The sequence below is a fragment of the Polypterus senegalus genome, chromosome 6, assembly GCF_016835505.1.
Source record: "Polypterus senegalus isolate Bchr_013 chromosome 6, ASM1683550v1, whole genome shotgun sequence".
Taxonomy (NCBI): domain Eukaryota; kingdom Metazoa; phylum Chordata; class Cladistia; order Polypteriformes; family Polypteridae; genus Polypterus; species Polypterus senegalus.
In genome coordinates, this window is record NC_053159.1 from 64891682 (window position 1) to 64916704 (window position 25023).

General features: G+C 38.3%; 1 protein-coding gene across 8 annotated transcripts in view; it reads right to left on the bottom strand.

Annotated features, from left to right (window-relative positions):
* kcnab2a (potassium voltage-gated channel, shaker-related subfamily, beta member 2 a) overlaps nucleotides 1-25023 on the bottom strand; it is a 363257-nt gene that overhangs the window by 2212 nt on the left and 336022 nt on the right. For all 8 annotated transcript variants that reach the window (XM_039756178.1, XM_039756173.1, XM_039756179.1 and 5 more), the window contains 5 exons: nucleotides 19293-19378; nucleotides 18872-18992; nucleotides 17039-17133; nucleotides 16650-16770; nucleotides 16051-16139 (listed from right to left, as the gene is read on the bottom strand). In XM_039756178.1, the coding sequence (XP_039612112.1) occupies nucleotides 16051-16139; nucleotides 16650-16770; nucleotides 17039-17133; nucleotides 18872-18992; nucleotides 19293-19378 (512 nt within the window). The remainder of the gene's footprint in view (nucleotides 1-16050; nucleotides 16140-16649; nucleotides 16771-17038; nucleotides 17134-18871; nucleotides 18993-19292; nucleotides 19379-25023) is intronic.

Below are 25023 nucleotides of genomic sequence, written 5' to 3' on the forward strand. Positions count from 1 at the left end.
AGGCGATAAAAATTGGCAAGGATCTTGAAGAGTGGGGGTTTAAAGTGACCAACAGATTATGTGCAGTCACTGAGAAGTTAAATATAATTTAATGAAAGCAAAGAAAAGCCAAAACGTAACAGAATTCCAATCAGAAGTTATGCTGGAAAGCTGTGAGGTGAATGACCGTCCGACCTGCCAATTACAGCTCATCTAAATCGAGATTTAAAGTGTGCTTCCATGCATTTCTCCATCTTGCTCTAAAGTAACAGCGATCACCTTTTTTTCTGACTCCATTCAGAATTTGAAATTTTCCCACCATGTCACCAGTTGGTCAGAGCTCTCTTTAAGTGGGAAACACTTGGCTCCACGAGTCCTCATTTCATAAATATTGCAGTAAGCCATCAGTGGCTGAGTCCCTATTAAAGGGCAATGTGAGAACCTGAATAATTCATCTGCTGTAAAGTAGAGATGCGCCAAAAGCACTTGTTTTTAAAACATTTTCTAATATTGCAGCAAAACTGAAAACAAAAAGATGTAGGGAGATGAAAAAAAAATCTTGTAGCAGGAAATCAGAATATCTCGTCTTTTTATCATGTTTCAAAAGCAACAATAAGATACATATTGTAAGTAAAGGAAAAAAAAATGGTGCAATGTGAAATAAAACTGCTGGCACATCCCATAAAACATGCAGATACGCGGCTGAACCCTTTGTTACAAGTCCTCTACTGAAGCAGGTCACACAATGTCGGCTGCTTCTCTTTTCCACCTCAACTCAGATGTTTCACTCCAATTAAGTCCCTTTCAAAACTATAGCCCAAGTTTTTAAATAAACGGCAAAGCTATCCCAGTCGTTACCTCACAGGACCGTTGCCCCATCAGCCCTGCCTAAATGTGTAAACTCATGGAGCCAGTAGCTCCAGGTGGCCCACATCTAACAGAGCTGCCACAAGCGTGAACACGAGGAGCGGAGGAACTCTCTTATGGAGAGGGTACTGGGAAGTGGCACAGATGCTGACTCCAGTTGGTGGGACAAAGCTGGACAATGGTGTAGTATGCAGGAATGAGGTGCCCTGGTGCCATGTGATAAGTTTCCAGCCAGAACTGGGGTCGATCAAAGCTCTACTTCACTTTGGAACAAATAATAAATGATCTTTATTAGCTTTTTCAGTGGTGCTCCTCATTTTCTTTACTAAAGCTGGACTCTACTACCACCTGAATGAATCACAAACTTGTGCAGACAGGAAAATGCGGCTAAAGGCCATAAAGACACAAGTTACGTTTGGCTCTACAGCACACTCGATGAAGGCCACACAGCTCAAATGTTGCCTCTTTTACCTTTCGCTTACTGCCAGTGTGCGCACGACAACTTTTTTTACTGCATTATCATCCACAAACTGAACTTTATTACAAAATAACAAACTCTTTGATGAGTGCCAGTGTCCATCTTCTGCAAAGAAAGAGTCACTGAATGAGTGTCTTCAGAACATTCTGTTGCTTTTTTGCCTCATCCAGGAGAAGAGCTCTAATGTGGCCATTCATGGCAAAAAAAAAAGGAGTTGAGAAGAAATGTAAAGGAAATTAATTTTTAACCACCATTTCTATAATGCTGCTTTTAAATTTATCTCGAGTCACAAATATCGTTATCTTGTCACTCATAAAATGTTCTGGAATATGAGGGACTGGCTATTTGAAGAAGTATTATCTTACTTTTTGTATTCTGCCAAAATATTTACGATGCATGGGTGATGTTGCTTCAGGTGACGCTTCAGATTTGGTGCTCTTGCTGGTGAAACTATTCCAACACCAGAGGAACCACTAATTTTGCACTCATGGGGTATTTCCTTATTGTTTACACATGTAACATTTCGCATTGTCGGTGAGAGAGAAGTGTTCATACACTGCACCTGTTTTTGCTGCCTACACCATAATGATGATGCAATGAGAGGTGTTGCTTTGGATGATGTTCACTACTGACCCACGCGCCCCCTCCCCCACCCCCGAAAAGTGCACACCACAATGAGTGAAAGTGACTGCAGTGAGAAGTGCAAATCAAGTATTTGTATGAATCTGAGCACCATGCTCACAAAATATAGACTCCCACAAAATTGCAGTTCAGGGTTCGCAAATTCTTCCTTAGAACCTAACTATTAATTGTTAGCGGAAAAGCAAATATCCTCCGCAATTTTTTATGGCTTTTTTGGTGGCAATACTGTGCTGTAGAGAGAACCGTGGCTTGGGATGGTAAAAGTAGCCAACAGAATTTGAAACTGCAACTCCCAGCAGTCCCTGCAGTGGATCTGATTGGTCTTCTGCTGAGAACAGGAAGCAACCGCTGAGGGAAACGTGGTTTGGGATGGTGAAAGTAGCCAATCTGAGAGCGTTATTCATTTCTCCTTGCTGCTGATTGATTGCTGCCCTGTGACATGACTCCGGCGGAGTGTCCTCGTGTTTTTCATTTTGTTATTCTGAAACACACAAGATGTCGCTGAATCGCCCTGCAACTTCTAAGGCTTCTGGCACTGAGCCTAAGCGGCAGAAGAAGTTTAAAACACTCCAGGAGAAGGTTGAACTACTGGATTTGCTCCGGAAACTAAAAAGATATTCTGCAGCAGCACGTCACTATCGCATTAATGAAAGCACCGCCCGCTACATAAAGAAGAACGAAGCAGCGATCTGGAGTACCGTATCTGTAAGTTTCTGTGATAGTGCCAAAAAAGTAACGACCGTAAGGAATAAAAATATCGTCAGGATGGAATCTGCCTTGGAATTATGGATCACTAACTACAGGAAGAAGAACATCTCCTTGGACGGTAACATGAGAAAGCATGGAAATTGTACCAGCAGTTTGCTACAGGAGACAATGTAGCAACTTCCCATCACAATTTTCCTGAAACCTATAAAGAAAAGCCAACATGAAACCCCACCAGAAGAAGACCCGTCCAAAGATACAACTCCTCCTGAAGCGCCTTAAGAAGAGGTGCCACCTGAGGAGTTTTAAATCCTTTGCATCGTTCTGCACAGCTACTTCATCATCATCATTGGTGAGTACCCGTACATTTTGCTGTATTTTAATTAAATGAAATTATTATGTATTTACTCTACTTATAACAAAGAAAACGACAGTGCATACCAAAGAAAACGCACTTACATGAATTACAGTACATATAGCAGTAACATCTACATTTTACATTCTAGCACTGCGAGAGACATAGCAGTACAATACTGTACAGGGTGGTCCAGATCTAATTATGCAGATCCAGATCATCTGGATGACTTTGATTTATGCGGGGACGATTCCAGTTCGGCGTGAAGACGATTCTTCATGTCGTCAGTTCATACACTTCTCGATGGTCTGGGATTTTTTGGGTGATTTTCTATGTAATAAACTTAATAAGTTATAGCGTAATGAAAATTGCATAATTAGATCTGGACCACCCTATACAGTAGATGGGTTTACCTTCTGTTTTTAGGTAATGTATTAAGGTAATTTTTTAGGTTCATGTATTAAGCTAAGTTTGCAACGAAATTAAAGTGCTTTGGGGGCATACTGTATTTAGGGTTTAAACTATAAAAATAGGCATTTAAAAGGCATATTTTAACCACATCCAAAAGTCACTGTTTTTCACAATTCGTGGGTGCTCTGGGAGCGTAACCCCCACGAATTTTGGGGGTGTACTGTATACAGAATAAAAGTAACTTGGTACTTGTTAACAGAGGATTTTTATTTAAATGAAAACAAGGTTGCAGCCATGTTGACAAAGTAGTGAGCAAGCTGGGCAAAGCAGTGCTGTTATCATCGGATGTTAAATACGTAAATAAGACAGAATTTTTAAAACACAATGTCTTTTTCCACATTCAAAGCAACAACATTTTTATTGCACACTGCAGTTCACTCGACATCCTGCATTTCTCAATGCTGGCTGCTAATTCCTGTTCACGTGAGGTCCCTTACCCCACAATTTTTGTGTTGCATGACACAGTCCCGATGCACACCTTCAGTGCCCCTTATGCACTGCACACACTAAGAGATGAAGGTGTGCATTGTAAATTACAAGGCTATAAAACTGACAGCCAATCAATACAGAAAAGTAATGTTGACTACCAAAGCTACGTAAACCTGCTATTTACTAAAGTTTTATATAGAGGAAGGATTGGGGTCTGTTGTGGGGTACAAAATCTGTACATTTTGGTTTATATTTCCATTATATTTTGTTCAAGACAAAACAACAGATGAACAAAATTCAGGAAACAACAAAGCATATCCTCTTCCCCGTTATATCTCACTTTTAAAACAGCTGTTCCAATAAAGAAAGGAAGGTGTCTAAGGCTATTGATTAGTTTATAACCTGGGCATCTGGGACAAAAGTAGCTCAATTATTTTACAGCCTGGGAAAGGAAGAAATGTGGATACCTCAGGCAACATCAAAAAAGTTTTATTGTTTTGGAAAACGGACACAGAATTCATTCATCATATTGACAGCCAGCCAATCAGAATATCCAACAATCACATCTTGCAAAAGCCCCCAGTAGAATTTTATAATAAATATGCCTCATCTGAGGAGGAAGGAGGGAGTAAGAAGGGACGAAGACATCAGGAGAAGGGAACAGAGCGACATCATAAGAGGGTGCTGGCAACGTGCGGCTGCTTCCATCTGATCGTTAGAAAAGCATCTGATGAACATTTATGAGTGCTAGGTCACAAGCCGCCTGCGACATTCATCCTTGTCTTTAGAAAAAGCTTACAAAAAAGTAAAAACTATATATTTCCAGACTATACTATCAGTCCTATTTTCTATTATTCTTTATTCTACTGGTGTTATTATTCCTGTAATAAATGTCATGCTGCTTTTAACTTTCTATGCTTTGTCTTAATGTCTACAGTTATTGAAGTAATAAGGTACATTTCTCTGAGCACCTGGTGCAGCTGGAGGTTTGCCATTACCTCTGTGCTGCGAGGTTTATTAATGCTGTGAGTGAGATCTCCACTCAGAAGTAGGGAACAGGACGTAAAGTAAGGCATTCTTGGCTGATAAATGGCCTATAGTCAAGAGTGTCAAGCCTTGGTAGGTTTAAATGCTTTCTTGGCGACCAAAAGTAATATTTAGGTCTGAGATATCTTTAAAACATTGTATGTTGTTTGTGCTGATAATAAGTAAGTCTCTTGAAGTGCTGAGAGAATGACAGGCTGTGTTATTCCTAAGGCACATGTGTGGTTTAAAGTGCTAGAGATTAACCAGCCGTGTGTTTGTCATTCACGGGGCACTGTCGAGGTTCTGAGTGTATGTGTATAGCTATGTATGCATGTGTTAATCTTAAGGTGCAACAGTAGATCAATCTGGTAACAAATCTGACGAGTACACTTACCCATAGGTAAAGGGTAAGTAGAGGGGAATATGATGATAATACAGCGTTAAGAGTCGGGTCGTACGGTTTATGCTTTGTCCAGTCTGAGTCTTTTTTTTTTTTAAACAACTTTAATCCTGCAAACAAATCCTACAATAGTAAATGGCGTATATCAAAGCAGCACATGCCTTCTAAAATCAGCGACTATCACTGCACTTCATGTCCAAGAAAAATTCAATCTTCAATTTTCTACAAGGTAAGTTTGACCTAAACTCTGAAGAGCATGACCTCACCCACCCACACCCAGAAAAACACAAAACTCTTAAGTTCTATATCAGTGTCACAAATGGAAATTACAGTAAAATACACTTTTCTTAAAGTATCTATTTACAGCCTATTTAAAAAATAAATATAAAACAACCAACTGCTGTTTTTAATTGACTGGGTGCAGACCGCCAGGTTAGACTAACTGTAGAGAGTTATCTACCAATTGCCTAAGACATGTGGCCACCTTGTCAGATACTCACAGCCTCTGTCTGAGTTGCCACTCTGTTGCCTGGAGGATGCGTGTGCTCACCATAATACCCCAGATCTGTGTCTCCTAAACTTCTCTAGGTACGACCTTAAGACTACCTCTTTCATGCTAGCACTAATAATTGGCAAGCAGCATACATGCTTTACACAATAACTAAATGCACTACTTATTTTTTAAGTTATCCGGTTGTGTTTTTTATTTATTCTGCTCTCCATTAATATGATGGGTGGGCTTGTGTCTCGGAGCAGTTTCAGGTTTGGTGTGTGTCTGTACGTTGATTTTAGTGCAGGGAATGCAGGAAAAAAATGCTCTCATGGAATTATGTGGTTAAGAATTGCAACAAGGATGTCACATTCACTCCTGGAAGCTCTAGGTATCCAGTATGTAAACTTACCCAGAAGTCTGCAAGTGGCTTGTGTTGATGTTCACTTTTCAAGCCTCCAGCTGTCACAATGTCTTTTAAGTTTTCTTGCTGACTTAGTGGGAGATGATGAGTATAACTGAAAGGATTGCAAATCCAAAACTTTGCACCTTCAGTACCAGGAAAGTACATGCCATAACTGCACAGTTAGTGATGCTTTCATGCCATTACTGGATAGCACCTCTCCACACGCCATGCACCACATGCTGCAGTTGAGGGTAATTGCCAGTACTGATACAACTCGATGTATTCATCATCATATTAACACCTCTTAGCCCCAGGGCTGCTTTTGCTAGGACACTGGTTTGATGACCTTAGTTGCTGTGAAATGACAACACAAGCCAATGGAATCCTCTCTTCAGTCCCAGATGAAACAAAGTTGCTGCATGGGGTTTGCTTGAAGATTTTGCTGAACTGAACTTGTATTTTCTTGCTAGTTTCAGATAGGACTAGTCTGTCAAATGTTTCTTACAGGTGCGAATAGTAAGTGGTCAATCATACTCTTTTTCCTCCTTGGAATATTTAAAATAAAACTACAGTTTTAAGTAATTGTAGTTTATGTTAACATTCTGCACACACTAGAGGGAGCACGCATGGTGCAGCTCAATGCCTGAGAAGTTATATTGTTATATTGTAAAATTAGCCATAACATTTGCAATATTTTGCATACCCCTTGGACAGTCTTACCTAGATGGTGGTAAGCAACAAATGCAGTGATAAACAGGACATTAGCACTATTTAATATGACAACAACAATGGTGAAACCTTAAAGGAATACGGAATTCATAAACCAGGAAGGTCAGGTGTTTATTGCCGAGATCCTGGACAGCTGGAAAAGTTGCAGGCCTTACTTCTAGTCACTTTCTTAAATATCAATAAATTATTGCTGCTAATGATAAAGACTTCTTTTGCATTCGCAATTCAATTAAATCAACTTTTTTTTCTTATTGAGTAAACATTAATGTGACGTAAAAAACAAGCCAACAGATGACCAGCTAACACAGGGTGTTTAAACCACTGTCCATTGTTCCTTCATCCTGTTATATAATTCTAAGGTTTGTTGGCACTCAGATTCTGTCACACCAGCCATTTCCAAACTGTTGGTTTTCTTTTGACAGCATCTTCAACATGCCTATTAGCCCAGAGTATACCTATATTTTGCAGACCCTCACTTCTATCTTTTCAAATAGTTTACTTAAACAGATACTGTATAACAGACACGCAGTTTCAAATGAGATCCAACTGATTTGCCATCAGTTGGCTCACTTTTCATGTCATTGTTTGGCTGATGTATAAAACCCGTGTGTGGAGACAGGCATGAGTGAATCTGGCTTACAGACTGAAGGGAACAATCAAACAATTCATTCAGTGTGAAATTTCAAAACCAAACCACTGCCTCATGAAGGAGGAGAGAGTAGGGGAAGCAATTTAAACAGCAAAGAATAATGGTGGGCTTATTAACCTGGTCTGACAGATAGCAAGTGTGATGATGGACAGACTTCTATGGCTGAAAAGTTTCCTAAAAAGGCCTTTTTTAAACATATAAATGTGTGGAAAAGACTTTACATGGGTTAAAAATAAACATAAGTTATTGCAAAGAAAAACTTTTCTGTTAAAACCAGATTATACTTTGGCTTTGAATTACTAGCTGGGTTAGTGATAAACGTGAATGATGCATTGTCACTAGCTATACATGGTGTCTTGTCATTCTCAGTTATGATGATACTGCCACTGTCAACGTGTGGCTGAAAGAAATGGAAGCTACGTCCAGGAAAAGATGAATTTTAAAATATGCATTCAAACTAAACGGCATGTCATCACACCGATATAAAAAGAGGTGACAAGAACTGCCCTTATGTGAGTTATTAAAGAATAGCCAACTTTAACCAACATATATATGTAGGTTTTAATATAAGCCCAATTTAAAATGTGACAAAAAAATGTTGCACAAAATCGTTGCACTTTTAGGCTTAGGATTTTATATATATATATATATATATATATATATATATATATATATATATATATACACACACACACAGTATATATATATATATATATATATATATATATGTGTGTGTGTATATATATATATATATATATATATATATATATATATATGTGTGTGTATATATATATATATATATATATACAGTGGTGTGAAAAACTATTTGCCCCCTTCCTGATTTCTTATTCTTTTGCATGTTTGTCACACAAAATGTTTCTGATCATCACACATTTAACCATTAGTCAAATATAACACAAGTAAACACAAAATGCAGTTTTTAAATGATGGTTTTATTATTTAGGAGAAGAAAAATCCAAACCTACATGGCCCTGTGTGAAAAGTAATTGCCCCTTGTTAAAAATAACCTAACTGTGGTGTATCACACCTGAGTTCAATTTCCGTAGCCACCCCAGGCCTGATTACTGCCACACCTGTTTCAATCAAGAAATCACTTAAATAGGAGCTGCCTGACACAGAGAAGTAGACCAAAAGCCCTCAAAAGCTAGACATCATGCCAAGATCCAAAGAAATTCAGGAACAAATGAGAACAGAGGTAATTGAGATCTATCAGTCTGGTAAAGGTTATAAAGCCATTTCTAAAGCTTTGGGACTCCAGCGAACCACAGTGAGATCCATTAATCACAAATGGCAAAAACATGGAACAGTGGTGAACCTTCCCAGGAGTGGCCGGCCAACCAAAATTACCCCAAGAGCGCAGAGACGACTCATCCGAGAGGTCACAAAGACCCCAGGACAACGTTAAAGAACTGCAGGCCTCACTTGCCTCAATTAAGGTCAGTGTTCACAACTCCACCATAAGAAAGAGACTGGGCAAAACAGCCTGCATGGCAGATTTCCAAGACGCAAACCACTGTTAAGCAAAAAGAACATTAGGGCTCGTCTCAATTTTGCTAAGAAACATCTCAATGATTGCCAAGACTTTTGGGAAAATACCTTGTGGACTGATGAGACAAAAGTTGAACTTTTGGAAGGCAAATGTCCGTTACATCTGGCGTAAAAGGAACACAGCATTTCAGAAAAGAACATCATACCAACAGTAAAATATGGTGGTGGTAGTGTGATGGTCTGGGGTTGTTTTGCTGCTTCAGGACCTGGAAGGCTTGCTGTGATAGATGGAACCATGAATTCTACTGTCTACCAAAAAATCCTGAAGGAGAATGTCCGGCCATCTGTTCGTCAACTCAAGCTGAAGCGATCTTGGGTGCTGCAACAGGACAATGACCCAAAACACACCAGCAAATCCACCTCTGAATGGCTGAAGAAAAACAAAATGAAGACTTTGGAGTGGCCTAGTCAAAGTCCTGACCTGAATCCAATTGAGATGCTATGGCATGACCTTAAAAAGGCGGTTCATGCTAGAAAACCCTCAAATAAAGCTGAATTACAACAATTCTGCAAAGATGAGTGGGCCAAAATTCCTCCAGAGCGCTGAAAAGACTCATTGCAAGTTATCACAAACGCTTGATTGCAGTTATTGCTGCTAAGGGTGGCCCAACCAGTTATTAGGTTCAGGGGACAATTACTTTTTCACACAGGGCCATGTAGGTTTGGATTTTTTTTTCTCCCTAAATAATAAAAACCATCATTTAAAAACTGCATTTTGTGTTTACTTGTGTTATATTTGACTAATGGTTAAATGTGTTTGATGATCAGAAACATTTTGTGTGACAAACATGCAAAAGAATAAGAAATCGGGAAGGGGGCAAATAGTTTTTCACACCACTGTATAGTAATAGCTAGCCCGGCCACAGACAGACACGAAACCGGAATGTACAAACCCACAAATGTTTATTACACTATTTACAATATCCACTCTCATTCCTTGGTCCTTCGGGCTGACTCCACTCCTGCCTTGGAAGCTCCGTCCTTTTCCACCTGACTCCGGCTCTCCGAGTGGAGTGAGGCGGCCCCTTTTATAATGACCCGGATGTGCCCCAGGTGCCTGATGATGAATTTCCGGTAGCACTCCCCAGTGTAGCAGAAGTGCTGCCCTTGCACCTGGCAGCACTCCGGGCGCTCACCATCCCTGGTCTGTCAGCACTTCTTGGTGTACCGGAAGCGCTGTCCCCCAGGGATCAAGGACCGTGTGGGTGCCCAGGGAAAAGAAGTGTTGCTCTCCCGGTCCCTCCTTCTTCCAGGCGTCCCGGCCTGTCTAAACATCATTTGCAGCTATTTTGCCATGTGGTAATGGAATAGTAATAAAAATAGCAAGATATATAAATGAATCATTAAGGTGAGCTCTTGAGTTTATAACAGCAATTCAGCCTTTTTCACTTCTCTTAGTGTCAAGTCCTCTGTTCAGTTTCTTTTTCTCTCTCCTTGTTTTTCCACAGTTATTTTTACATATTCATCAAATACATGAGTAGAAATGGAACACTACAAACCCGAATGTTTAAAGTGCATGGACTGGAGGAAATTGGGGCTGTGTTTTAAGGAAGAAATCAAGGGGTAGAGCTTTTTCAGCAGCGGATTTTGCTGCTATTCGTTACAAAAATTTTGGAGAGTTTTCCTCAGACACGATTTTTCCTTCAACAATCACATCTGGCCCTGTGAAACCAAGCTGCCGTTAACAATGAATGTTTCTGGATCTCAAAACATTAGTTGATTAAATTATGGGAAAAGTGGTCTGTTACATTAGCAACAGTAGCACTGAATGGATAATTAAGAAAATCACTGGAATGAAAGCCTGCAGCCTCTGTGTCCATTCAGGAACTAAGTTAGATACCTGAGAGGTATAACTTCGGCAATAACTTCAGCTCTATTTGCTGTTTTTTTGGGTTCAACTCATTTTATTCCACTAACGGACAATATTGGATGTGCTTCTTCTAAGCTCACTATATAGATCAGTGTGAAGTGCTCACTGTTCCTCTTTCTTCTTGATCTCCTCATTTTGTGAGAAATTTACCCGAGTGTGCAAACACTGAATAAAACTGCTACCTCTGTAAAAAACCAACAAATCAAAGCCACTGCTTTACGTCTGCCTACAAGTATTTGTATTTTCTTTCATTTTTTCTTCTTTAGTACCATAAATGATTCTTTTGACGAATCTGAAGTGTTAATTGCACTAATTTCAGATTTTCCATGTACATATTTGGACAGACCAAATGCACTTCTCTGAAAGGGAAGATAAATACTGTGTTGTCAATAAATACACCACCATTTCCCAAAAAAGAATTGGCCTGTACTAAAATCACAAATAACCTCCAAGAGAGCAAACCTGGAGAATAGCACCTTATGCAGTACACCGTACTGTATGCTTATACAGTAAGGTGATTACTGTTATGTGTACAGAGCACAGTGACATTCTTACTTGTTTGCACTAATCAACACACAATATGTCACCACTCTGCTTCAGCCGGGGATTTATTTAACAGGCGACAAGTTTAATAGCTAAGAATGTTGAGGCTCTCTCAATTGTCTTCTGCTTGTATTCTGATGATTGAGAAGTGCAGCAAACGTAAGGGTGGCTCACAACATGACATTTGCATTAAATCTGTAATTTGCTCCATCATGTAATATAAAGTTCTTTATTCTGTGTGTCTGCTGATGACAAACATGTAAGAAATGCTTTTAATTTTAAAGTTATCATTAAAGGTGAAAGTTGAATAAAAAATCATTTAACATGAAAACAAAAGGGATCTGCAGTGGACAATGTACCCAATACAAATATAGAGTATTTTTCTAAACAAGTAGTATATCATATTTAACCGTGAAGTGTTAAGTTAGATCACTCCATCTTTCCCCAGTTGCTATGGAGACCGGGCAGCACATAACTGAGCAGCAACAAAGACACGAGCCTGCAGCGCAGCGGGCCTAACTGGCTACACGTCGAACACATGCACACAAAAGACTGGGTTTGGGGGGTTTGTATTAACAAAAACTTTAGTGGAACCCTACTGTACTTCTGAATATCCTCAGAAAGGACTGCAAAAGATGGTGGGTGCCGAAACATCTTATATTAAAAAAACAAATAAACAAATAAACAAACTGTCAATCAAGGAGCGCAAGGCCAACATGAACTGCTGCTGGGAGAGACTGATAAATAACAGTAACACAGAGAACTGTGAGTTTGAAAAGACTGCACCATTTGAGGTCTAGCAGAAGATCTTCTTTAACACTTCTGTGTTGCTCAGCTATTCATACTAAGCACATATACAGAAAAAATGTAATCCTCCTGTATAGCTAATTCTTAACATTCTGCCCAACACCACTGTCATCTATAACCTCAGTAGAGAGAGTCTGAAAAAGGTTAAACACGTAGAACTAGTTGGTGAAGTAGGAGAAAACTTTGAGGCAAAAGCTGAAAAACGTGGAGTCAAGTGCTTAGCCACTGATAAAAGATAACTTGATGGGATAAAATGCGTATATTTATGTCAACTCCGACCAATCTGTAGGCAACTTTTTTGAGAAAGGGGGAAATAGCAACAGCCTTGATCAAGTAGGGAAATGCAGCCAAACCAGCTAAATTATTACTCACATCTATAATAATTCATATCACTGAGCCTTTATTATAATGTGCACTGACATGACAAAAAAAAATACATTTCCGAAATGATGTATCTGATGTATACGTTACATTCTAGCTCCCCTTTAAGAGGACCAATGCTGCGTATTTGCACAAAGAACTTTTTTGTTTTTTGTCAGTTTATTTGGACAACCTGGTATCACTTCTAAGGATTAGAAAGCAATGCATTCACTTATCAACAATACAGATCATGTCCTACACCCTATTCATAGCTTAGTGTCTGACACAATATAGCTTGTTTGGTGCTGCTTGAAGACTGTGCAAATGGTCAAAAATGTAGGGAACAAGCATTTACAGACAGGAAGAAGTTTTTCACCAATGATGTTGACTGACTTATGGGATGATTTAGGGTTAAAAAGCCTTTTCTTAGAAGTATATGCTAAATTGACATTAGAAAGACAAACCACCCGAAATCAGGCTCTATGTTTTCATATGTAGGTTTTAACAACAGCTGGCTTTCTGGCAACAGCCACCCCCCAGAGGAAACTGGCTGGCAGGTCAGGAATCTCAGCCAACCTTCAGCTCCATCATGTCCCCCGTGCTGGGAGCCGTAAACCAACTGAAGAGACTCCGTTCAATTCTTGCGTTGTGTGGGTGTACAAGCAATATAAAATGGAAATTTGCAGCAATGTCTGGTTTTCCCAATGCCGTCAGGGCATTTGACTGCACTCATATTGCATAATGAGAATGAAGCTGCTTTTGTTAACCATAAGCAGTTACATTTCATTAAAACACGCTTAATTTGCAATATCAAAATGAAACTGCCAAAAGCCCTGGTGCACTGGGTCAATCTTTTATTTTGAGGCAACTTAGTGTTGGCAGACGACTTGCTGATTGGGCTGTACGTGAAAACTTGGTAAGGTAACTGGCTGAGCCCTCAGTTTCAACTATGTCCTATACTATTCATTGTACCTGTAATAATGCCACTACATGTATCAGGTAAAAGTGACAACCCGATCAGATACTGCCTCCTCGATACCTAGAAGGCAAAGTAGGGCTGTTACAGTGCTGCTCAAGCTCTTGGCATGCTCAGCAGTGTTAGGATGCATCAGGAGGGAGGCTGCCATGTTTCCAGTGCAGGTCTGTAGTATCGTGATTGCATATGTACAAAGTTGGGTAGCATAGTCTATGTACGGCTGTTTCAGGGTGGCAAACAGGTGAGGTTCGAGGCACATTCATGTATACATATTTATGTTTAATGATGATTGTGTTTTATATATGATAAGTTGTGTACAAATGTGCAATGGCTGGTTTAATAAATCAGATTTTTTCTTGCTGTATGCATTTTCCTGTTTTTTGGTATACATATACTGTAAGAGCCAATCTTAGAAAGTCAATGCAATAAGTTAAGTTAAATTCATATTAGCGTTTGCTTAATCATTACGATAGACAATGGTATAGCCTTTTACACCCTGTAAGTTAATAAGAGATAGAACTTTCTTGCTATAACTAAGATACAGTACAGTGTGATAATTGAGTCAGTTGTTGTTTAGATCAGGTCCCAGTGCACAGGGGCTTAACAGACCCATTTTCAACATAGAAATGGGATAGGCATACAGTTTTCTGACCATTCTTAAATGGTTTAGAAACGTTTAGAAATGATTCATAATGATTAGAAATGTAACAAGATTTATAAGCTTTGAACAGAACTTAATAACTTTTACACAAGAGCTGTTGAACTTTGGTAATTTTGGGAAAAGGCAGCTACATATACTTTCACGCACATGAATCCACACAAAGTTCTATAAAGCAGATGTCAGGTAATTTTGTTTTGAGAGAAGGTGCTTGTTCAGTAGCTATTAGAATCACAACCTTAAGTTTAACTGTTAAGTTTGTCATCAAACACTTGTGTGTCTTTAGAACTGATGAAACCCCTGTGCTTACAAATGGCCCCAGCCTCACTGAGGAGATCGCCATGAGGGCTGATATGAGGATTTAGAGCAGTTGTGAATACAGGGCAGTAACAGCATGGCAAAAAACCCACAATTATTAAACACTGCCTTTAATTTTATTATTGATATTTAAGAAATGAATTCAAATTATTTTATTGTTTGAATATTTCTTATTTAAAAACAAATAATTTAAGCCATATTGTTTTAAATCTATAGATAAATCTAACTTTTCTTTATCCTTAACGCTCTCATAGTAGGTGTCATCAAAAGTCAACGTGAAGGGTAGTGGGCAGGTTTTGATGAAAATAGATATGAAGGGTAGAGGCTGGGTATTGACAAAAGTTAACATCAAGTGGGATAAGACTAAATGTCAACAAAAGTCACAGGTATAGTTTGATTTTTATCGGCCAATGGAGCCCTGTGCGTTGTAAGCGTTTATTTTCCTTATAGAGTGACATCAAACACCAACCGTCACTCTTGTCAAACAAAAAGAAAAAAAAACAAGCAAAAAAACTCTGCAATGTTTTAGTGTATTGTTGATGAATTAGATTCTGCACTGCTAGGTGATAAATTTGAGCTGTCTAAAGAAAGTAACAATGAGAGTTTTGCTGAAATGTCCTGAAATATAATTGCGATATCACCATATAAATTCTTTCAACTATCTTTTGGGAAGACTACCTACTGTAGAGACTGAACACTGGGAGCACCTTGGATATTCTTGTGGTTGCCAGATTTAAAAAACAAGTGCATACTGGTGTATACTACTGACTATAAGCAAGCATTTCAAATTGTTTTCTCCAGAGAGTGATTTCGAGCTAACGAGTATGGGGACAGATGTATAGAATATTTTTTAAAAATTCTTTCTCTTTGAGTTATAAACTCATTCACACTCTATCATTTTCCATACACCTATGAGAATAAGAAGCACAAGCTGTATCACGTAGTCTGCAGCAACAGGCAAAAAGAACAGCATTAGCATTTTAAGAGATATTGTAACTTGCAAATTTAGGCAACTGGTTGCTTTGGACTGTATATAGTTATATATAGAATATATAATGATAAAACTATCACATGCAGTGTTCATTTATTTACATAATTATATAATAAAGTACAATTCTGACATCTAAAAAACAGCCTATAGCAATGGTGGAAAACAAATTCAGCCTGTTGAAGTTGAAGTACAAGCTTTTGCAATATCACATTCTCTCAGATGTGAATAGAATATTGTGCTTGATTCATGGCTGCATGAATAAATTAATGAAAGAAAGAAATCAACAATGAGCAGACATCCCTACGCTGTCTGTCTATGGTCCTGAGACTGACCTGGATTGCACCAATATTCTCCATTAGCTGGTCTGTGTTAGATGCCCCCAAAAGAACTGAACTGACACCTTCATTCCTCAGACACCAGGCTATTAGAAACAGGAAAGAAGATAACAAAATAAACAGTGGAAATTGTATAAAAAGAATATGACAAGCTCTACTCCTCTAAAAGAATCTTACCAAGTAATTATTTTTTAAAACCATTTAAATATTTGCATCACTCTTTCTTCTGTTCTTTTAAAATCCTCATTTACTTTTGAAAATAATGAGTATTTATGAATTTTAGCTTCATTTACATTTGCCTCATTCATCTGACTTGGGATCTTCATTTCTAATTTGATCATCATTTTCTAAGGAGACTACCGATACATTTTGCCATGCTTTTTGGTGAAATCAGGCAGTAGTTAGGCAAGATTGAAAGATTTCTAAAAACTATGCCTAAATCTTGCCTGATTTGACAAAAAACAAAACAATTTTAACAACACAAGTTGTTTGTTTCTGGAGGACTTTAAGTTCCTAGACATACAGTACAGACATAATGATGGAGAGACAGACAGACAGACAGACAGACACAGAGAGAGTAGCAGTTTTACGCGCACCAATGGCTAGCTGCGGCAGTGTGCAGCCCAGCCTCTCTGCGATGGCCTGCAACTCTTTCAGCTTCGCCTGCTGACGCCGGCCCTCTTCACTCAGGATCTTGTCTTTTAACCATTGGTATCCCTGCCAAAACACACAGTATAGAGGCTCAAGAGGGACGCATTACAGAGCACAGAGTTCCATAGGAGCCATTTACTGGTGACAAATCAACGGCCAAAGAAATGTATTACCAAATTAAAATGAGTATAATTTTTGTTTTTAAAAGATGCTCATCCCCCACCCTTCTCTCAAGCCCCATCCTAACTGTGAGAGTTTATTTTAGTACCATAGTAAGTAGTACTTCTAGTGCTCTGAAGAATAGATCAATAAAAAGGTCATGACCAGAGGATACCTTTAGCGAGGCCCTTGAGTAGGGTGGTACCCCACTGTCGTATTTTCCAGAAATTATACCACAAGCCAGTGGGGACCACGTCATGGCTCCCACCCCTGAAAGGAAAGAGACAGTTTAGCATCAAAAAATAGAATTAGGACACACACAGAATGTACATGCCTCCAAGAACTACAGGTAACACTAAATATCTGAGTGTATGTAGACTAAAATGGCTTACTTTTAACAAGTTACAGTGGTAATGTGTTGTTTTCCCTTTCTTTGGGCGACTGAACAACTTCACCCACATTCTTTTTTACTAAATCAGTTCCTTGTGTAAAATGTTAGGAGCAAGAGATGCTATTTCATAAACTGAGGAAGACATGACCTCAATCTCCCAGGATACCACATACACATAACAGAGGTGAACACAGGCTGACAACCAGATTATATTTGCCAGCAGCTGACTGTAGATTCTCTGCCATCCCCGATGTGGTGGGTAAGAAATGTTAGTGTTGTCCTATGTATGTCAGTGTTTGATTGCTTTCCATATATAAATGTTTTCCTTTCTCAATGTTTGCTATACACACATTAAATTATTAGATGAAAACATAAAAATGTGTATATATGTTGATGATATATAGTGAAACGTCTTATGCAGTTTTTCTGCGACATTGTGAGGAGGTCTAAGGCACTCTCATGCTATTAAAGAATCAATTGAATATGTAAGTGAACGCGTTTTAAACTATGAAGCACAGAGAGGTCAGTCTCAGTCTAAGTGGTGATGGACCAGCCATTAAGTCATCTGACCTAAAGAAAATTGCAATTGAATCAGCATTTTTACATCAGTTTTGCTTTATGTGTATTTCAGGAGTTTGCTAACATGGCTCCTCTGTTACTTACAAGACCTCAGAAGGATTTAGCAGTAAATCCGTAATATTTGGTTGATGTCTTTCTTAACATTTTTTAAAAGAATAGGAAGAGAAAAAGAATGGCACTCTATGACTTGATTTTACAGTAGAACATTCACAAATGACTAACATTTGTATCTATATTATTTAATAATGAACAGATATACCTGGGATAGTAAATAATCTTTTGATGAGATTGCATAGTTTCTGAATATTGTTACAGGTCCTCATTAATTGCATTCTCATTTTAATAAAAAATACACTGGCCATAGTTGAGTTTTGCTAGCACACTTATGAATGTAAGTGAAAATGTAATTTTAATATATTTGTAGAGAAAAAAAAAAGAAATAAAATAGAGTTTTTTTCAGCATCATTTTTCAAAATGATCTCCTTGGCTAATAACATACTTGATCAATCTCATGCTTGTTTTCCAAAACTATGACATGGGCACATTCAACATCATCAGCAGTATCAGACATGGAAGGGTGAACAGATCATTCTTTGATTAGGCAAAGTATTATTTTCATACTGTGCTAAATGTTGACAATGAATGTGTACTCCTGATACATCCTCAGCCCACAAAAATCAGATTAACAGTATGTTGCTGTTCTTTGCTGCATACAGAAACAGGAGTGGCCACATTAGCAACAGTATAACACGCCAACAATTAGCCAGACCAGTTTAGCCCTGAGGTGCCACAACTTGGACAAAGTTCATACATGCATGCACAAGTACTGCTGCAGCCAACATCATAAAAAACACTGTGGTGGATATTTTTTCGACTTACCGTTGTATGTTAGGCCCATGTGACAATGTAAATTTATTTCAAGCGTCACTCAAGACTAGCAAGATACCTCTATTGACCTGATGAATGAGCCTTCAGATCCTTGTGCCGAAATATCTTAACATCTTTAACCTATTACCCATCTGAGGTTGGCTTTAGTACCTATTTTGTGGAAGAGTTCAGGGAGCTGCACTTCAACCTTTTCTCTTTGAAACATGTGATACTCTGCCTGTTCACAGATGGGTGGGATCAAGTTGAATTGTCGTGCTACAGAATATGCTTCCTGCAAAGAGAAATGGAAGTTGGGAAATGAGAGAGGTAAAATAAAAAAAAATAAAATTAAAAGAAGTTTGCTATTAATACATTTAGCTTCAAGTTTATTTAACACTTTGGGCTTCTCCAAAACACGATGCAGCTGACTAAGAAAATGTCTGTTAAGAATTTTTCTGCATTCATAAACATTAGGATGCATATCTGTGTTGGGATGGAAGTTATTCTTCAGGTTTAAAAGCAAATTGCCTTGTTTATTTAGGTAAACAAAACTCTCCAAGAAAGTATTCAGAATGCAACTTAGGTTTCTTACCATTATTTCCATGGAGCTCCATCGAGAGGTTCCCCAATACATGGCCATTCCTTGGTTGATCACATGAGTCATAGCTCTGACCGTTTCTGTCAAAAATACAGAAAACAGACAAATGGAAAGAGAGAAAATGGGGTAGGAAAGGATTTAATCAAATAGGCATGGAGGTGTGTATTTGTTTTGCACTGTTTTCTTATAGTCGATCTTTGGTTTAGGGATTTTGGTAGAGATACTGTCAAAACTGCTTTGAGGACTTATCCAAACAGAACTTGGCAGTCAGTGAATCAGTCAAGATTGTCTCCCAACCACTACTCCAAACATCACTTAATGTTTACCTGGTATCCACTGTATCTTTCGTCAAAACAAACAAGCTGCTCAGTACGTCTCATACTTGTTTCACACAATCACCTTTACATTATTTTTACTTTTTGTAATGTATCCTAGATTTTCCATACATAATTCAGACATGCACATCAGTCATCTAGTACTTGTTCTGGTATCTCCTAAATTTATAGTTGGAGTCAGAAGTTTATATACAGTTAGGGTGAATTCTTTAACACTCACTTTATAACCCCTACACAGATTTTATATTAATAGACTATAAATTTGGCCTATTGTTTAAGACATCGGCTTTGTAAAGGGAAAAAGTATTTTTTTTCAACAAAATTCACAGACAGAATATTTTACATTTTATTGACTATAACACAACTCCAGTTGGTCAAAAGTTTACATACACTTTGTCAATATTTGGTAGCATTGCCTTTAAATTGTTTAACTTGAGCCAAACGTTTTGGGTAGTTTTCCACGAGCTTCTTTCAATACGTTGCTGGAATTTTGACCTATTCCTCCAGACAGAACTGAGTTATCTGGGGCAGGTTTAAAGGCCTCCTTCTCACACAGGCTTTTTCAGTTGTGCCCACACATTTTCAATTGGATTGAGGTCAGGGCTTTGTGATGGCCACTCCAATACCTTGATCTTGTTGCCCTTAAGCCATTTTTCCACAACTTTGAGGTATGCTTGGGGTCATTGTCCATTTGGAAGACCCATTTGTGACTGAGCATCAATTCTGGGGATGCTGCTGCAGTATACCTTCATCAGTTTTCCTTCTTCGTAATACCATCTGTATTGTGACATGAACTAGTCCATTTTGCAGCAAAGCACCCCCACAGCATGATGCTCCTAACCCCATGCTTGACAGTTTGAATGGTGTTCTTTGGCATGCAAACATCACCCTTTTTCCTCCAAACATAGTACTAGGGTGTTGTACCGTGTTAGCCATTATGAATGTATAGAAAAGCCAAGCAAAATGACACCTTTTATTGGCTAATTAAAAAGATTACAATATGCAAGCTTTCGAGGCAACTCAGGCCCCTTCTTCAGGCAAGATGTATTATAGCCAAACACTTTGATCTTAGATTCATCAGACCAGAGGACAATTCCCCAGAAAGTAAGGTCTCTGTCCTCATGTGCCATTGCAAACTGCAGTCTGGCATTTTTATGGTGGCTTTGGAGCAGTGGCTTCTTTCTTGCTGAGCAGGTTATGTCGATATAGGACTCATTTTACTGTGAATACAGATACTTGTCTACCTGTTTCCTCCAGCATCTTCACAAGGTCCTTTGCTGTTGTTCTGGGATTGATTTGCACTTTTCCTGGCAAAGGATATCTTATCTAGGAGACAGAATGCATCTCCTTCTTGAGTGGCATGACAGCTGTGTGGTCCCATGGTTTTTATACTTGCATATTATTGTTTGTACAGATGAAAGTGGAACCTTCAGGCATTTGGAAATTGTTCCCAAGGATGTGCCCGATTTTTGGAGCGCCGCAAATTTTTTCAAAGGTCTTGGATGAACTCTTTTGATTTTTCCATTATGTCAAGTAAAGGGGCAGTGAGTTTGACAGTAGACCTTAACATACATCTACATGTGGACTCCAGTTAGGCTAATAGGCTACCAGAAGCTAATTGCCTAAAGGCTTGACATAATTTTCCAAGCTGTTTAAAGGCACAGTTAATAAAATGTATGTAAACTTGTGACCAAGTGGAATTGTCATATAATCAATAAAAAAATTAAATAATCTGTCTGTGAACCTTGTTGGAAAAAAACTACTTTTGCCCTGCACAAAGTAGATGTCTTGAATTATTTGCCAAATTTATAATTTGTTAGTAGAAAAAATGTGGAGGGTTTATAAAGTGACCTTTAAAGAACTCACACTATGTGTATGAACACGTCAGACTGCGACTGTATCTGTCAGCTGGAAGAAGCACAGTCTGGGGAATGGTTGAAATCCCTAGCTCCCAGACCTATTCATGTAAGCAAACCTCAAACATTACTACAAACACTGCAAATTTTTAAATTAATTTCTTATTATTCCCATTTTTAGATTAAAAACTAAAAAAAGCACTCTCCAGAAAAGGCATACTTGAAGGTGCAGGAGGATACACTGCAGTTCTCTTCTCTTGGTAAAGCATAGATCCAGATGTCCACATCAGCTGATTCATCCTTTTTGTTACATGCAGGCCACTGCTGAGATCCTTGTCGGGATGACGGATTGTCTTATTACGTGAAATAAGGAAACATACTGACTACATAATGCTTCACCGGTGATAACACTGTACCACATATATGGTCTTCCACCTTACTGAATTAAAGTCTCCAGGGATGGTTGAGAATAATCCAGTCAAAGATCTCTGAATGAGATAGCAGCATTTCTACTCTAATCATAATAAAGCACAAAATCAAAGAACATGCCAAGGCTAATCAAAATTAATATGAGATTGCACCAAGCTTGGCCAGAGGTCTTAAGTGCTGGGCAGCATAAAGCTGAGGCATTTGACACATGCAAGTCAAGTTAGTTTACTGACTTCAAGTGAAATAAGGGCCACAGGAAAGAGAAAGAAGGGAAGCACATGGAGACATACAGGACATACACAGCCAAGGTGAAACTAACCAGGCAGGTCATGCAACTAAACATAACTGCCCACCAAACACGGGCACAGCACAGGCAGGGATTATTCACAAACAGGTGCTGAGTCAGCAGCCATCATCTTGCAAAAAAATTATAGCGTGTTACCAGTGCAAGCCAGTTCACATAGAAAGGCAGAATGGGGTTCAGTTTGAAAAGTTAGTATAAGTGTTGTGCAAACTGATCTTACAGGCTTGTACATATTTCTGGGTAGTTTCTTTACTGATCCAGAAAGGACAGAAAGCATTATATCAATGACTTGTATTTCCATCTCTGCAAACCAAAGTCATCCAATAACTCAATTAAAGACTGAAAGAAAAATCCAGAAGTGCACCATAAGGACTAATATCTCCCATTAATAAAGGGGGGCAGAAAAACAAGGGACTTCTCCTAAACTAGAATTATGAACAAAAAATAAGAAATGGGCAGCCTCCCGGTCTGCTGCAGCACAGAAAGAAAGAAAGGAGTAATTCTAGTTTCAGCAAAACTAAAGAAAAGTACGGTACTAACTCCACACTGAAGTTCTTCAAGTAAAACAAAACAAAAGGTTGATGTCAGTATGTCTCTCTCTCTTTCTTCTGAAAATATTGGAAAATATATGAGAAACTACAGGATATTTTTCTCTTAGATTAGTGCTGGGCTTGGTGAAATCTTTTCATTACTTCTGGTATAATTACTCTGCCCTTTAATCATATACATTTGATGTACAAATAAAACTGTATTCACTATTAAGAGAGAGCATCTAACAGGACTAAACTACAATTCAAAAAGATAGATATCAATAACTTCACATTTAAAACTGTCATAGCTTAGAGTTTTGATGTATTACATTGAGGAATTTTGTTTGTGATCCACATATTTTCTTTTACAATGCAGACCATTCATTAAATGTTTTTTTTGAGTTGCTTCCTTAAGAAGTGTCCTTGCTGTCTGAGATAAATTTAGAGGAAAGGCTAGATGTAGACAGTGTAGCAGTTTCATATTTGTCCCCACTTCTGGACAATAGAAAGCACTGAGCTCTGAGGGTTGTTCGTGTGCTTCTCTATAAATAGATCCCTAATTCTCTTTGTACTCATTCTGAAGCTTTCTTTTAGGTCTCTGCCATAGTATTGAATTATATAAAGCATGGAGGGGCGGTTCGTTTATTTGGGGGTGGGGGGTGGGGTTGTCGGGGGTTAGTTGAAGGGCAGTATTTATCCTCACAGATTAATCTCAATCAGCTCCTCCACTAATTACACACGCTGGCAGAGTCCCATCAACACACTGTGCAACTAATTTTGTGAGGTAACATATTATATAGCATTTTTGAGATTAAATCTGTTTACATCCAATTGTCGTGTGGATGAAAACTCTTTAAAATGTTGTTTTCAATTTTTCATTTTCTTTAAAATGTTGGAAGTTTTTGGTGCTTTGCATTTAATGTGACATGACTCTGGTTTCCTCCCACAGTCCAAAGACATGCAGGTAAGGTGGATTGGCGATTCTAAATTGTCCCTAGTGTGTGTGTGTGTGTGTGTGTCCTGCGGTGGGTTGGCGCCCTGCCCGGGATTGGTTCCTGCCTTGTGCCCTGTGTTGGCTGTAATTGGCTCCAGCAGTCCCCCTTGACCCTGTGTTCGGATTCAACGGGTTGGAAAATGGATGGATGGATGGATGTTTTGCATAATTTTCTAGACTGTATCTATTTTTATCTACTATCTATTTTTAAAGTTGAAATTAGAAAAAGCAAAATAAAGAACAGGTTTGGGTTGAATATTTTTCAAGGCACTGTAGTTCACGAAATCTGTCAATAAATAAATAAACACCGTGTGTGCTTGAATGTGATGTTCATGTTTAACCCAAAATGGCTGGACTCAGCAGTACCAGCTAAAGGAAATAAATTCAGAATATGGAAAAATGAATGAATTAAGGACGAAGGTTAGGGGGTTTTCAAATGATGGAATATCACTGGTTATATTTTATTTTATTTTTTTTAACTTTCTAGGCAGGTAGGTAAACTGAAGAATTTCATGCACTGCAATTAAATAAAGGCATTAAAAGATAATGACTCAAAGTAATACAAATGGTTTAACCCCATGACTCTGAATTGGATTAAGCAGCTTTGGGAATGTTATATACAAATGGATTAAAATAATGAGAAATGAATGGAATAGCAAAGACTGTTGCAAATTGTTTAAAAATTAGCACCTTTACTGCATTGTTTGTTAAAGACTTTGGGTTATTTTGAATTCCTGACTAAATTTTACTTGCAAGATGTTAGAAAAAAGAATAGAATTTTAAAGCATTTTATGGTTTTCATAAATTCATATCATTATCATTTAAAAGTCTTAGTGAAAAAGGTAAATAATACAGAAACACAAGAAATAAGGTTAATGCCATAAAATGCCTCAGAAACAGGAGGGGCAATGCTTGGATTGAGGGTACTGTGTACCTTCGATGATGAATGTTCTGGACTTTGATGTACTAAATGGGTCTCCTGGTGACAAGAAAGAGATTCACAAAAAGAACCGTTTACTGCTTCAAATGTGACTTAAACCTATAGGCTAATTAACCTCATATCCTTTATTGACAAATTTCACAGTTCCCAGTGATCTTCTATTCAGATTCCAATGGGCTTCTTCTCTGCATAATAAACTGTGGAATGGTGCCTTGAATTGATCATATTTAGATAGAAGATTTTAATATTAAACTATAGAAAAGGGTTACAAAATAAATCTATATAGAGGATCTAATCAGTGGGCTAGATATCTGCTTTACTGTAAAATGTGAGACCT